The 13094-nt window shown below is 49.0% G+C and overlaps 1 protein-coding gene across 1 annotated transcript in view; it reads right to left on the reverse strand.

Annotated features, from left to right (window-relative positions):
• The window catches only part of IQSEC3 (IQ motif and Sec7 domain ArfGEF 3), a 110341-nt gene that overhangs the window by 24209 nt on the left and 73038 nt on the right, over positions 1-13094 (reverse strand). The window contains 2 exon segments of the mRNA XM_050914979.1: positions 6244-6405; positions 11304-12397. Of these exon segments, the coding sequence (XP_050770936.1) occupies positions 6244-6405; positions 11304-12397 (1256 nt within the window).

A 13094-nucleotide genomic window follows, 5' to 3' on the forward strand; every position in this document is an offset into this window, starting at 1 on the left:
TTGGGAGCTCACATGGCTATTCACTTGGGCATCCACTCCTTCCTAAGCAAGAAATTGCCTAGTGTACCATGTCTTGCACCAGAGCTGCCTCACAAGCTGTTCCCGCTCCAGACATGTTGGCCATGCAGGGGAGGGTTCTACCCAGCCTTCATCTTACCCTCCAAGGAACATTGGGAACCCTTGTCCCACAAGGGACAAGGGAAACCACTGTTTCCCTGGGCACCTAGGCAGGTTCAAGCTGCACCTTCAGCCTTTGCAAGCCTCGCATGGGAAAGCTGCTCTTGTTCACAAGTTTGATCATTGCCACAGCTCTTCTTGCAGCAGGAGCTCAGAACTGCCTATCATGTTCTTCCCTCTGTCCTGTTTCCATCACATCATTATGTATTGCTCCACAGCACAAGCTGCAGCACTGTGCTGCTCAAACCCTCCTGTAATGCAAGTTCCCTATTGATCCTCTGTAATGTCCTCAGTGAGAAGGGGAAAGGAGGCTAGTTTGGGCTAACCTGTCAAGTTCACTCTGCCAGTCCAAGAGGAATCTAACACTTCTTTGAGAGACAGCCTCTTTGCTGGGCTTCCAGCTCTGCGCTTACACTCCTAAGAGCAGCTTTTTTCTCTCTGACTTCCCATGAGAGAAAGAGAAGACAATACATGCTTGACAGACAGGAGAGCTGCTCACCCACAGGGAGAGTGTGTCTAACAGCCTAACACCAACCAGCCCCTGACTTGGCACAATGTCTCCTCTGCTTGAATCCTTGCCCCTTTCTCCTCTGACAGCAAATGCACCAGGACAGCCACTTCTGCACTTCCAAGTCCCATGACCTGAAAACAAGCCATCCAGTACCAGCAGCACAGCCGACTCCATTCATGGCATCACTCACATTATCTTGTTCATGCATGAACTATAAATGGAAGCAATTCCTGAGTCAGAAATAGGTGGAGGGGAAGAATGAACTAAAGTGAAGGGACGTATGAATGAAGGAGAACAAAAGCAACAAATAAACACAGAATGAAGAGTGCACAAAAAGAAATAAACAATACATCTGAGCATGTAATACAAAAGAAAGGAATGAAGAAAGGATGCAAGAATGATGATGTGTCTCATATTAAAAGTATGTGTTAATGCCTTGGGCCTGACTTTTTCAAAGTAACAAAATGATTTTTCTGCGGTACTTGCCAAGTAGATTTGATAAAAACTGCTCAGTACCAGATCAGTGCTTTAATGGCCCAGGCTATCTCTCTACAGCTGTATTCCCTGGACCGGTAGACATTGAAACCCTGGGGTAGGTCCCCAGTGACTCCTCCCAGATGGCTGCAGGGCAGGTTGTGGAAGCAGATTCCCAGGAGAACAGGCTGGATCCTACTGTGGGATGCTGGATCACAGTGAGTGGTTGTTACTGTGCGATGCTCAAAACTGGTTACAGATGGGATTTATCCCCTGTAACATAAAATGCCTAAAAGCTAGATGTCCAGCCTAAACTAGCACATTGAGAAAAACAACACTCTTGAGGGACCTGTGTCTCTCCGTTGACTAGAAGAATTCATAAATTGATAGAAGACACTAAACTTGGTGGTGGCTAGCAATAGGTGAGATAAATCCTACTTTTAAAGATTGAAGCCTTTTCTGCAAGACAAAATGACATACTGCATCTCTCTGAACACACAGACCTGAGCAGTTTAGTGTTATCAAAGAATGTGTGCCAATTATAGTCAGATACTGTTGAAAATCTCCTGCTCTCTACCTTGTTCCTCTGGCTGGCGTGTATAATTACTTGTGAGTTATCCAGACACCTTTTCTGGGTTCCAAGAAAATCAGTTAAAGGTTGAAAGATAGAGTAAGAAGATGGAAGGGAGAATATAATTTCAGGGCATTTAGGCACTGGGCATGCAGGTGTGGGAAGGCAAAATAGCATACCAAAGTGCTCAAGCCTCATATCATGCTTACCCTCACTCACTCCCCTGCCCACGTACATAAGAGGCTTTGCAACAAGCATGGCACTTCTCTGGAATTTCGCATTTACTAGGTGGGCAGTAAAGAGGGATCATCTTCACAGTGCCAAATGCCACTGTGCACTCCTGAGCTCTGTTGCCCGACTCCAAGAACAGGCAGTGGTTGGCTTGTTTGTCAGCCAGCACAGCTTCAATATCTATGGAAGCCAAGAGAAGTTTGCAGAGTATAGACTTATGGCTGGACTTACAGCTGAGTCTGGAGTTTGTAACCTGGGCAGCTCTGCCCCGCCTCTAAATGCACAAGGGAGGCTGACACTTTTGCAGATGTTTTAAAAGCTGTCCTATTATTTATTCATGCAGCTGGGTTAATTCAACCTAGCTGCAATAGAAACAATGCTTACAATACACAATTCTAACACAAGTTTTCACATCAAGCAAAAGCTAAACTAACACAGCAAGGGGCATCAATAATTGAAATTGCTTTCAGGAGGGAGAGGATGGGCCAGGAAGGCTCCAGGGCCAGGTCTGGGATGTGAAAGAGCAGAGACATCTCCCCCTGCATACAGGTTTGCTCACTGCATGTGGTCAGAGCCTGTCCAACAACTACTGCCTGCTCGTGGCCACCCTGCCTGGGCATTTGAGCTTGCCAGGACTAGCAGTGCCTGTTCTTCTTCTACCCACTTGGGCCACGAAAATGACTGTAGCATGGGGCAAATTGTGCAGAAGCTACTGTAGGAGCTATCCTGTCTGCCACGTGCTCTCCAGGGAATACCATGCACCCTAACACTGGCTTGCTAAGTGTGGGTAGATGTGGGGACTGCGAGACAGCCCTTACAGAATCTGTTCTCCTAACCTGTGCCAGTGTTCCTGAGCTAGTTTGATTGGAGATGGAGGGGGAATGAGAACCAGACTAGGTCTTAGACAGTTCTAAAATGCCAAAAGGTCTTTGAGCTGCCTCTTGCTCCCACACAAACAGCTCAGAAGTTGTGACTAGTCCTTGAGCTGTAGTGCACTGGAAATGCCAGTGCACTATACTACACTGCCAGCCCTCTTCTTCCTGCAGCATGGACAGGAAAAATATCCAGGATGATAATCCTGGGCCAGAATTTCTCCTAGCAATGCAATGTTTCCATGCATGTAACACCGCTGGGTGTGCAGCCACTGCCCAGTCAGCTCTCACAAGCAGCTGATGAAAATTTGCTTGCAAAAACCACCAACCATTGCTATGCCCAAGCTCAGAACTGACACAGGAAGAGAGTGAAAGTACCCGCAAACAGCACAGCTACAACCTGCTGAATGTGTATCGTTTTTTCCTTCCTGTTTTAGAACATTTTGTGTGTAATTTATGTCTACTTTTCTTTGCCTTTAAGGAAGATGAATCAGCAATTTATTGCGAAGAGGGGATGGCACCACAGATTGTTAGTGCAAGAACATCATCTGTTGCCTGGAGAGATCAGACACAGGTCTGAACCCCAAATTCAGACTCAGTTGCTTGATATACATCCATGTACACACAGTCCATGTCCAAGATATGTTCACGTACACACAACCTCAACAGCTCAGTTCCCATCTTTGAGCCTTGCTTTCTACATCTTTAAATAGGATGGCAGGGTCACTCTTTCATTGAACATTTGGAGTGCTACATTGAGAGGTGCAGTGGAAACTGAGAGTAATGAGCATGATGGAGTAGGGCCACCTGTGTTAATGGCCCTCCTGCAACATGCAGAGACAAGACAGGCAACCACAACATAGCAGCTCCTGGGCATTGAGGCTGGGAGGCAGACACTAGGGACTGTTCCGAGGAGCTGCTGACACAGAGTTTGTAGTCACATGTGAGGCAGAACATGGTCATTTGCAGGGAAGATGCCAAATTTAGGACTACAAGGAAGTGCCAGCCTATTGCTATTGCAATATTTCCCTGTCTATGCAGAGGCTAGGTTTGGACTTCAGCAGAGCATCTGTCAGGGGAAGCAGCCCACACATTGCTTGCTGGAGAAAAAGAGGCAATTACTTTTAATTGTACGTTTCAGCATGAAGAGACTGGAGAGCACATGTGTCTCGTTGCTGGCCAAATCAATACCCATACAGTATATTAAAAAAAGAGCTGGACCAAAGGTCAGGTACCTGCAGCAATAAGCAGCAGCAATTGCAGCAGGAATGAATTTTGAAATTTCGGCCCAGATTTGTCACTTGAACTGGCATCCTCCAGTCTTTCCCCGAAGTAGAAGTGGTGTGTGTATTGGATTTAGGGTTTCTGTTTGGCTTGGTTCAAGAGAAATGACTGCAGAATTCAAGGGAGATAGAGAACATTTTGGAGAATGAGAGAATATAATAAAGGATCCAGTGCAAAGGACTTCCTGCCTAATGAAAAGGCAGCTCTCACTAAGAACTGTGCTTCTGCCTAATAAAAGAAGACCCAGCTGAGTGCTGGTCATCCTTTGTGTCGTGGTTTAAACCCAGCTGACAACTAAGCACCACACAGCCACTCACTCACTCCCCCCGGTGGGATGGGGGAGAGAATTGGAAGGGTAAAAGTGAGAAAACCCGTGGGTTGAGATAAAGACAGTTTAATAGGTAAAGCAAAAGCCACGCACACAAGCAAAGCAAAGCAAGGAATTCATTCACCACTTCCCATCGGCAGGCAGGTGTTCAGCCATCTCCAGGAAAGCAGGGCTCCATCACGCGTAACGGTTACTTGGGAAGACAAACACCATCACTCTGAATGTCCCCCCCTTCCTCCTTCTTCCCCCAGCTTTATATGCTGAGCATGATGTCCTATGGTATGGAATATCCCTTTGGTCAGCTGGGGTCAGCTGTCCCGGCTGTGTCCCCTCCCAACTTCTTGTGCACCCCCAGCCTCCTCGCTGGTGGGGTGGTGTGAGAAGCAGAAAAGGCCTTGACTCTGTGTAAGCACTGCTCAGCAGTAACAAAAACATCCCTGTATTATCAACACTGTTTTCAGCACAAATCCAAAACATAGCCCATACCAGCTACTATGAAGAAAATTAACTCTCTCCAAGCCAAAACCAGCACACCTTGAAATGGGTCTCTGAATGAGCTTGTTGCCCCCTGACTACACAGGTCATATCACCCTGCATGGCAGCCCTCACATTCACACTCTGGTGCAAACTCGCCCTGCTTTCACTGTAGCAGTTCTCAGGGTGGGAGAGGTGGTGTCCCCTGTTCCTCATGTCCCCTTTTTATCATACAGAGAGCTGTGCTTTCTCCTTTTCCCTCATCTGAAGTAGATCAGGACCAAGCGGGAAACAAAGGCTCATCTCAGTTCCCCAGGCCTATCTTTGCACAAAGCCTGTCATCTTGGACAACATTCAGAACAGCAGGTAAGATGCTTTTCTTCCCAACACTTCAGATCCCGCTCCTGCGATGCTGGGGGCTGACAAGATAGCAATGGTTACAATGTGGAAGGCAGACCAACAGGCAGGCGCTGAGGTAGTACAGGTCCCAAGCATTCACAGGATTTTGCAGCCCAAATTGCAAGACTTGAAAGAGGAGAGAGGTGTAAGCTGAGATGCATGGCTTGTGTGACCAGGAGAGGGTCACAGTGAGAGAATTGAAGAGAACAATCCAGCAAAGGCAGCCAGTGAACAGAAGCAGGGAGGAAACCTGAGATCTTGTTCAGAAAAGGGACAGCTCAGCCCAGTGGAGTTTTTGGACTGGAAATGTTCCTCAGTGCTCTGTGACTGCAGTGCTAATGATAAACCCTTAGTAGCATGCTTCCTCATGCAGGTCTCTTCACTACCACAAACAGGACCAACTCCCCTCTTATTATCCCCGTAGTGCAGTTGGACAAACTGAAAAGGCCACCCATCTCAAAACTGGACAGAAAAAGAACCAGGTGTGGAGCCAGCATTCACCGCTCCCTGCTGTCTCACAGCAAGGAGCAGATATTTTTCCTCCTCTGCCTCTCTTAGTACTTCCCAGAAAGCATCAGAGGTGCTTTAGCTGGATGGTGTGAGACCCCAGTCACAGAGTTTCCCAGCCACAAAACCTCCCAGCATCACTAGTTCTACCACCCGACGGTGCTGAGCTCCTGCTAGATGATTGCAGGCCCTCTGAGGAGAGACTGAAATGAAAGGGCTGCTGATATTAAGGGGGGAACACATTGCTGAGAAATGCATTGAGAGGTGCCAGATAGGGAGTGGGAATGGTGAAGTTCCTGCAGAGTAGGGATGGAGGGGCATGGAGGACAGGGCGCTCACTGGTGCAGCCAGGGGCAGAGTGGGCTGGCAACTCCTTTACAGTGCAGGGAGGAGGGGAAGAGGTTTCCACACTTACTCCAGGACGTCCCTGTTGAACTGCTTCTTGCTGTTGCCGAGGAACTCCCCAATCATCTGGCGGCTGAGGCCCTTCCGCTGGAGCAGGAAGTGTGCCACCCCAATGGGGGTGTCCGGGATGAAGCCTCGGGAGATCAGGAACTGGATCCCTTTGTCAGGGTTTCTGAAAGGGAAGGACAGAGACATGGTGAGTTTGCGTGATCTCTTTGAGGCATTTTTGCCTCTGGCTCACCTCATGGCTTCCAGCAATGCAGCCCTCAGTATGTGCATGGGCTCCTATGAGTTCATGTGTGTGGCAGGGATGGGACTGGTGGGGGCAGGGAAAAGTGACTTGAGGGAGTCCCCCCCAGTTGCCGCTGAGGACAAAAGGATGCCATGGGACCTGCTGTGTCACTTGCAGCACCTCCTGTCACCTGGCGATCACAAATGCCATCCCACTGCCACAAAGGATCCTGCTGCACGATACCAGCCTCATCAGTGACCCTCTTCTGCCATCCGTCTGCTCCAGAGTCAAAGGCTCTTGTATCCTCCCTGCCCCAGCTTGGTTTGTTTAGGGTCCCTGTGAGGACATGATTAGACTGTGTCCCCCACACAGACAGCACAGGAAATATCCGTATGTTCCGCTGCTCCAAATGCAACCCACAGAGAGCTGTCCCCAAGGACCAGGGGTGAGAGCTGGGCACATGACCCTTTGCTTTAGGGGAGCCAGGCAGACAAAGGCAAAGGGAAAAACGTGGCTGCAAAGAGACGTAGGAGACATTGCTGCCACGGTCTACGGGTAAATGAGGCTCAAGACACAAAGGAGGATAATGAAAGGTGGGCACTTTTTCTGTAAAAAAAGTAATTCTCTTTTTCATATATTTTTAGTGCTCAGTGTTGAGTGACACTTTCTACCTTCCTCACCTGAGCCTGGTGCTGGCTGCCTGAACAGAAATCCCATGCTCAGATTTGCTTATCTCTTCCTCCACTTCCCCCACCTTTAGCTGTGTTGTTCTTCCCTTCTCTATTGATTTACCCCCTCAGGCAGAAATCTCTGTGTGTGGGTGGATGAGAGCACGCACCTGGAGAATGCCTTGTCAGAGCTGGGAGCTGCGTGCAGCTCCCAGACAGAGGGTTTTTCTCCCTCTGTGGCTGTGAGTGCCTCTCTGAGAACAGGCCTGGTGCTGAGTGGGCCTGACTGCCTGGTTGTGGGAGTGATTTTCTGCTTGTTAGTGTGCCAGTGTCTGTGCCTGCATACGCAGCTCTTGGGGGGCAGTGCGTGTCTCAACAAGCACAGGTTTGTGTGTGTCTATGTCCTGTACATGTAGATTTTTCTTGCAACATACATGTTCATCAGAGCCCATGTGTCTGCATATTTTGGCTTTGTCCTCATGTCTCCTACAAGTACATGTGCTTCTATGTATCCTGGGAGTGGCTGTGAGCCTATGTGGTGCCTGTCCCACGGTACAGACAGGAATGAGCATGTATGTGTGTATTGTGCAGGAGGTTTTCTTCTTATATTTCAGTCTGCCCCACTGAAGGGTGTCTGTCATGATGCATTTTTGCTGAGGGGAATTAGTGCCATGCCAGGAAGATTTCCACATTCCTTTGGTTCTCTGAGCTGGTGAGTGGGGAAAGGTAAGAGGGTATCTTCTTCATGAAAGGATGCCATACTTCCATCATTAACCCAAATTCAGGGACCTTTGTCAAGGCTCAAGGAGTGAGTTTGCTCAGGCAGTTTCCTGGGGTGAGGAAAGGATAGGATGAGATCTCAGAGCACGTGAATGCATGATATGCACAGGCACAGACTGTGACACTGTCAGGTGGTGAAGGATGTGGGTGAGCAACATATGTCTAGCTATAAGGGGATCAGCATTCAGGAGAATGGCCTGCTCCTTGCAGGGGCCTCATGGGTATACAAAAAGTAGATGGGCTTGAAATAGTTCTGCTTACTCTGTAATGTCACAAAGAAAATATCCTGGGCAGTGTGGTATCCCTGGGGAGAGTGGCTGGGAGAACAAGTCAGCCTATTAAATTTATTAACAGGAGAGTTGCAAGATCTGATATTGAAAAACCCAGGCCTTCTTCAGGGAAAAGTAACAGTGCACCTTCTCTATTATCACACAGATCTCCTGGTTCACCTTTGAAGAGCACAGGCATAGTTCCCTGCTAAGTGCAAAGGTCATATGGTCAGGACTAAAGCCAAGCTAAGCAACAGAGATTCATAAAATGCACCTCCACCTGCACACTTCCGTATTTGGCAAGGGACAGTATGGTGTTCACAACACAAGGATGATCTCAGCTACACTGGCGTGACTCCAAAGCCACTGGACTAACTTTGGATTCTCTTCAGAGGAGCTGGGAGCTGAATATGGCCAGAAAAATGCAGCTCACACACTGGCATGGATGTGCAGATTTCAGTAGAGATGACACACACAATGCAAGAGGATGCAGGATAAAACAGTCCAGCTGTGACAGCCCTCCTGCACTGCCTAGACTATAACTCAAATATACTTGCACACACTATTCTTCCACTAACAGCAGCCTTGCATCAGTTTTTCCCAGGATTCAATTTGTTCTCCACAAAATCCTGATAGCAGTGCAGCATCTCTGCCACTGAACACCTGCAGATATATCACATCTACTGTAGCATGCAGCTTTTACCCAGATGTGCAGCAGACAAGTTCACTTCCATCTCTCCTGAGCCTGGTCCCTGCTATTTTCTTTAGTGTTGCAGGGGTGTTAAGCACGGCCAGCAAATGCTGCGGGATTCCTCACGTCCTGCTGGCTTTCCCTCTGCCCACACAGCCAGCTGCCCACACACACTGAGTTATTACAGCAGCGCTGCATAATGAAGCACTCTCCATTCCAGGGATTCCACCCCCTCACTGTGGAGTGGGGATCGGGAAAGTGCCACAGCAGCGCAGCATCGATGTGTTCCCAGGGGCCTGCTCCGAGCCAGTGCACTGCTTTCTGAAAACGCAACGCAAGGCCAGATAGAATATGGCAGATGCTGCTAGCAACTGGAGGCTTTCAGCTCTTGGTCCAGGGGAGCAGTCAGCAAAAAGGATGTGCACACATGCACGCACGGCCTCAGCTCCACGCCCTACGGATTGGTGCCCACATTGCAAACCCTACAATGGTAAACTGGCTCCTTGCTAGAAATTGACAGGGAAACCAACAACCAAATAAATGCAGAAAGCTGAATGGCCTTCCCAGCCCCTTGGATGGACATGCACTACGGTGTCACAAGGGGAGCCATGTGTCCCTTAGATCCCGCTCAGAGACTAATAAAAAGTCTTCACTCCCCAGAGCTAACAGATCAGTTCCCTCCCTCCCTGTCCTCCAACGTTTTGTCAAGAAAACTGAGCCTTACAGGTCACCACACATTATTTCAGCAGCTAGTTTCAAGGGAGCAGGGGAGGCCTGGCTAGGAAGTTGTGTTTCGGAGCTCCACAGTAAGTCTTCTATCCCACAGGGACCTGCAAGATGCAGTGAACCCAGGTCACTGAATGAAGGAGGACAGCAGAGCTGCTTCCCTAAAACAGACCTGGTGCTGCTAATCTGTCACATGAATGTGTGCCAGGCAGATTAGGGGAGGAGGAGAGGCTGGGAAAAAGCATTTTCACTCCTGCTTTATCTTCACATCAGTGCTCATGTCAACTGTGCAGGAACCAAAGGAAAACACATGGGGTGGAGGGACTCCTGCCAAGCACGGCTGAGAATACTGAAACACTTAGTAGCAGAGACGTGAGCCCCACGTGCCGCTCTGGCAGTATACCTATCCCAACACCAACACCAGGACATCTGTGTGGACCGGGAACTATCTCTATCATAATCAACCCCCACCTGTGTCTCATGCCTACCTTCTCTCCTTCCAGCCTGCTTCTGTTCGTCAGGCAAATCTGTGTGCACCCAGAGCCTGACTTTGATGTATACACGTGGACCCACCTGTTCACAACCTGATCTTAGAGCTAGTAAAATGGCCCCCTCAGTTCTGTAAGAGTCCCAAATCTGTACACTCTAACATCACTTCAGTTCTGCACATGCTCTGAGCCCAGGCCTAAAAACCTCTCTTCCAGGTTCCTGCCTCCTGGACTCCACAGCCTCCATACTACACATATATAAATTCTGTGCATTGCCCCCTTGTCTGTGTAAAACTTCTGCCTAGGACTGCATAATCTTTAGTCCTCGCTCTGACCAAAAGGCCCATGCTAATGTGTGGCAAAACATTCTTCTAGTATGGGTGCATTACATCCCCAGCATCTTCATCGGGGACTCAAATGGAAACCAAGACAGCATAAGACGAGAGTGTGATGATGGAGCAAAACCCAGTATTTCTCATGGCTTGATTTGATGAGAAAAGTCTCATCAAAAGGCAACGAGCAAATCTAAAGCTCCTTATAGGAGCTCAGCAGCTTTCTGCTAATCCAAAATAGACTATGTGTGACCCCTCGAGTTAACCTCTTCTGATGGTAATCTCTGGGCTGCTCTGCTTTTCCTTTCACACCTACAGCCTTTTCATAGGATATCAGACTCAGATGTGTGAGACACTGAGATGACTAAACCTGGTCTGTCAGGTGAAAATCCACCCAAACACCAGAAGGAAAATGACAGCCAGAGCACTCATACTGGGCCAGCTAAGCTCAGCTCTACCTCTGTCTCTCTCTCTTTACTTGGAAATGCCCCATGTTAAGTAACCAGGGCTGGGTTTACAGTCCCAGCTATGCTTGTTCCTTTGCAACAGAGTGTAGCCGGAGCCTAGATCCCAGGCTCAGCTGGTGGATGCCAAATGGACAGCAACTGGGACTGAAGGTTCAGAATTCAGGAGAGCATGGGCACTACTCATGGGGCACTGGGCTTGTTCCTCTGTTGGGCAGAAGATCAGGACAGCACTTGGGGGACTTCAGGGAAAAAGCTTCTGGGCAGCCAGCCTGTGGTCTGCATTGCATACCCAGATGGTCATGCCCTTGAATATGAAAGAACTTCCCCAGAGATGGAACTAGACCAAGAGCCTGCCATCACCGGTTCCTGTGAGGCATGAAATAGGCTGGGAAACACAAAAGAGGAAAAGTCACTTACATATTGAAGAGGTTCAGCCCAATGCGGTAGAGGCGCTTCCTCATGGTGTCTGTGGAAAGTGTGGGGGACTTGCAGCTAGCTGGGTTCTCGCAGTGGTACCTTGGGAGGCTGAGGATCATGGCCTGCAGTGCTTCTTTTGAGGACACCTCAGAGGCTGACTTGGCTGAAGTGGAGGTGCTGCTGCTGCTCAGCTGCTCTGAGTTGTCTGCATTCTCAGACTCAGAGCCTTTGCTTTGCCCTGTCTCATTGCTAGCATCAAACTGGAGCTTCTGCACTGCCATCTGCCCAGGCTCAGCACTGCTGTCTCCCGTGCCATTAGTACTGACATTCACCTCGGTGAAAGTGTGGCTGTTTGGGAGAGCTCTGGACTCAGGTAAGCTCTCGGGGGCAGCCGGTGGTTCACTGGCTTCTCCCTCCCCTTCTCCTGGGCTTTCTTCAGCCTTGGTAGCTTGAGAGAGCCCAGCCTGGGCATTGCTGCTGAGGCAGTTTGCCATGGACACCGAGGTAGACGATGAGACAGAGATGTTCTTGTTGTCAATCTGGACTGTGACATCTCGAAAAGCCATCATGAGAGTGCTGCTGCTCTTGGGTAGGGTATCTGGCAGGAGCCCTTCTTCCTTCTCCTTGTCCTGAAGCTCAGCTTCTAAGTCTTGGTTTGGCTGCATTGAGCTAGCACTGAAGGTCTCCCTTATCTGGTATGAGCCCCCATCTTGCAGTGAGCACATGGTCTTCAGGCTCCACGTGCTGAGGGCATCATCAATAGACTTGGCCAGGGACTGAACTTGTTCTGTGAAGGAGTCCTCCAGCTCGGTCAGTGCCCCACTGATGGTGGCTGGCAAAGATGGGGACCTCACCAATGGGATGCCCACAAAGTTGTACCCCTCCACCAGGGCTTTCTCAGCAGAGAAGCTCTCTGAGTTCTGGACCCGGACTTTCCTCAGAGAAATGCGGCGTGGCATGCGGCTCTCCAGCAGTGAGTTGCGGATCTTCTCAAAGTTCTTGCTGAGCTGGTACTGCCGGAAAGCAGTCTGGATGGTGCAGGCTGCCCTGCGAGATACCAGGTGACCGCCGTATTTGTGCTCTAGCATTTCGATCTGAAAGACATAGAAACAGGAGACGTTATTTTTTGCTAATTGACTTCTGATGGCTTTCTGTTACCCCGGTTCCTACACTGATTACTCTGTAATGACTGTCAGAGGAACACTGAATTAGCTTTTTCCTGCACTGCTGTGCCCCTGATTTCAACACAAGGCTGCCCTTTGGGCATGGCTGGCTAAAGCATCAGTACTGTGAGCTTCCTCACAGCTGTAACATGATCATGCCTCTTCCTAGAGTGCCAGCCATAAAAGCTGGAGCCTGGAGGTGCCCTTCCCTTGCAGACCCACTTGGCCTTTAGGGCAAGCTCATCACTGCAAATACAGTGTTCCAGCAATGTGTCTTCCTGCTTAGCAGTGCTCTGGTAATGTCAAGCACTATCCCTTGTCTCAGAGTGTTACTAATGCTCCTCCCCTCCTTAGTCACCTTAGGAAATACTCTCAGGGAAAGGAGAAACCATTCAGAAAAAGGAAAGAAAAGTTAATTTTTAAATGCAGAAAATGCTGGCTTGATCATAGGAGCTAGTGAGAAACATCAGCTTCCGTAGAAGTTAGTGGAGGCTGGGTTTGTTCAGTGTCTTTTAAAATGCACTCTGAATCCCAAAGTGTCTTCCTTTCTGGTATCTGAGTTTTTCAGGTGTCAGCCAGCAATGAAATGAAAACTACCCAAAAACAGAAAGACTCTCAGTTTTGAAAG

The sequence above is a fragment of the Gymnogyps californianus genome, chromosome 1, assembly GCF_018139145.2.
Source record: "Gymnogyps californianus isolate 813 chromosome 1, ASM1813914v2, whole genome shotgun sequence".
Lineage (NCBI taxonomy): Eukaryota > Metazoa > Chordata > Aves > Accipitriformes > Cathartidae > Gymnogyps > Gymnogyps californianus.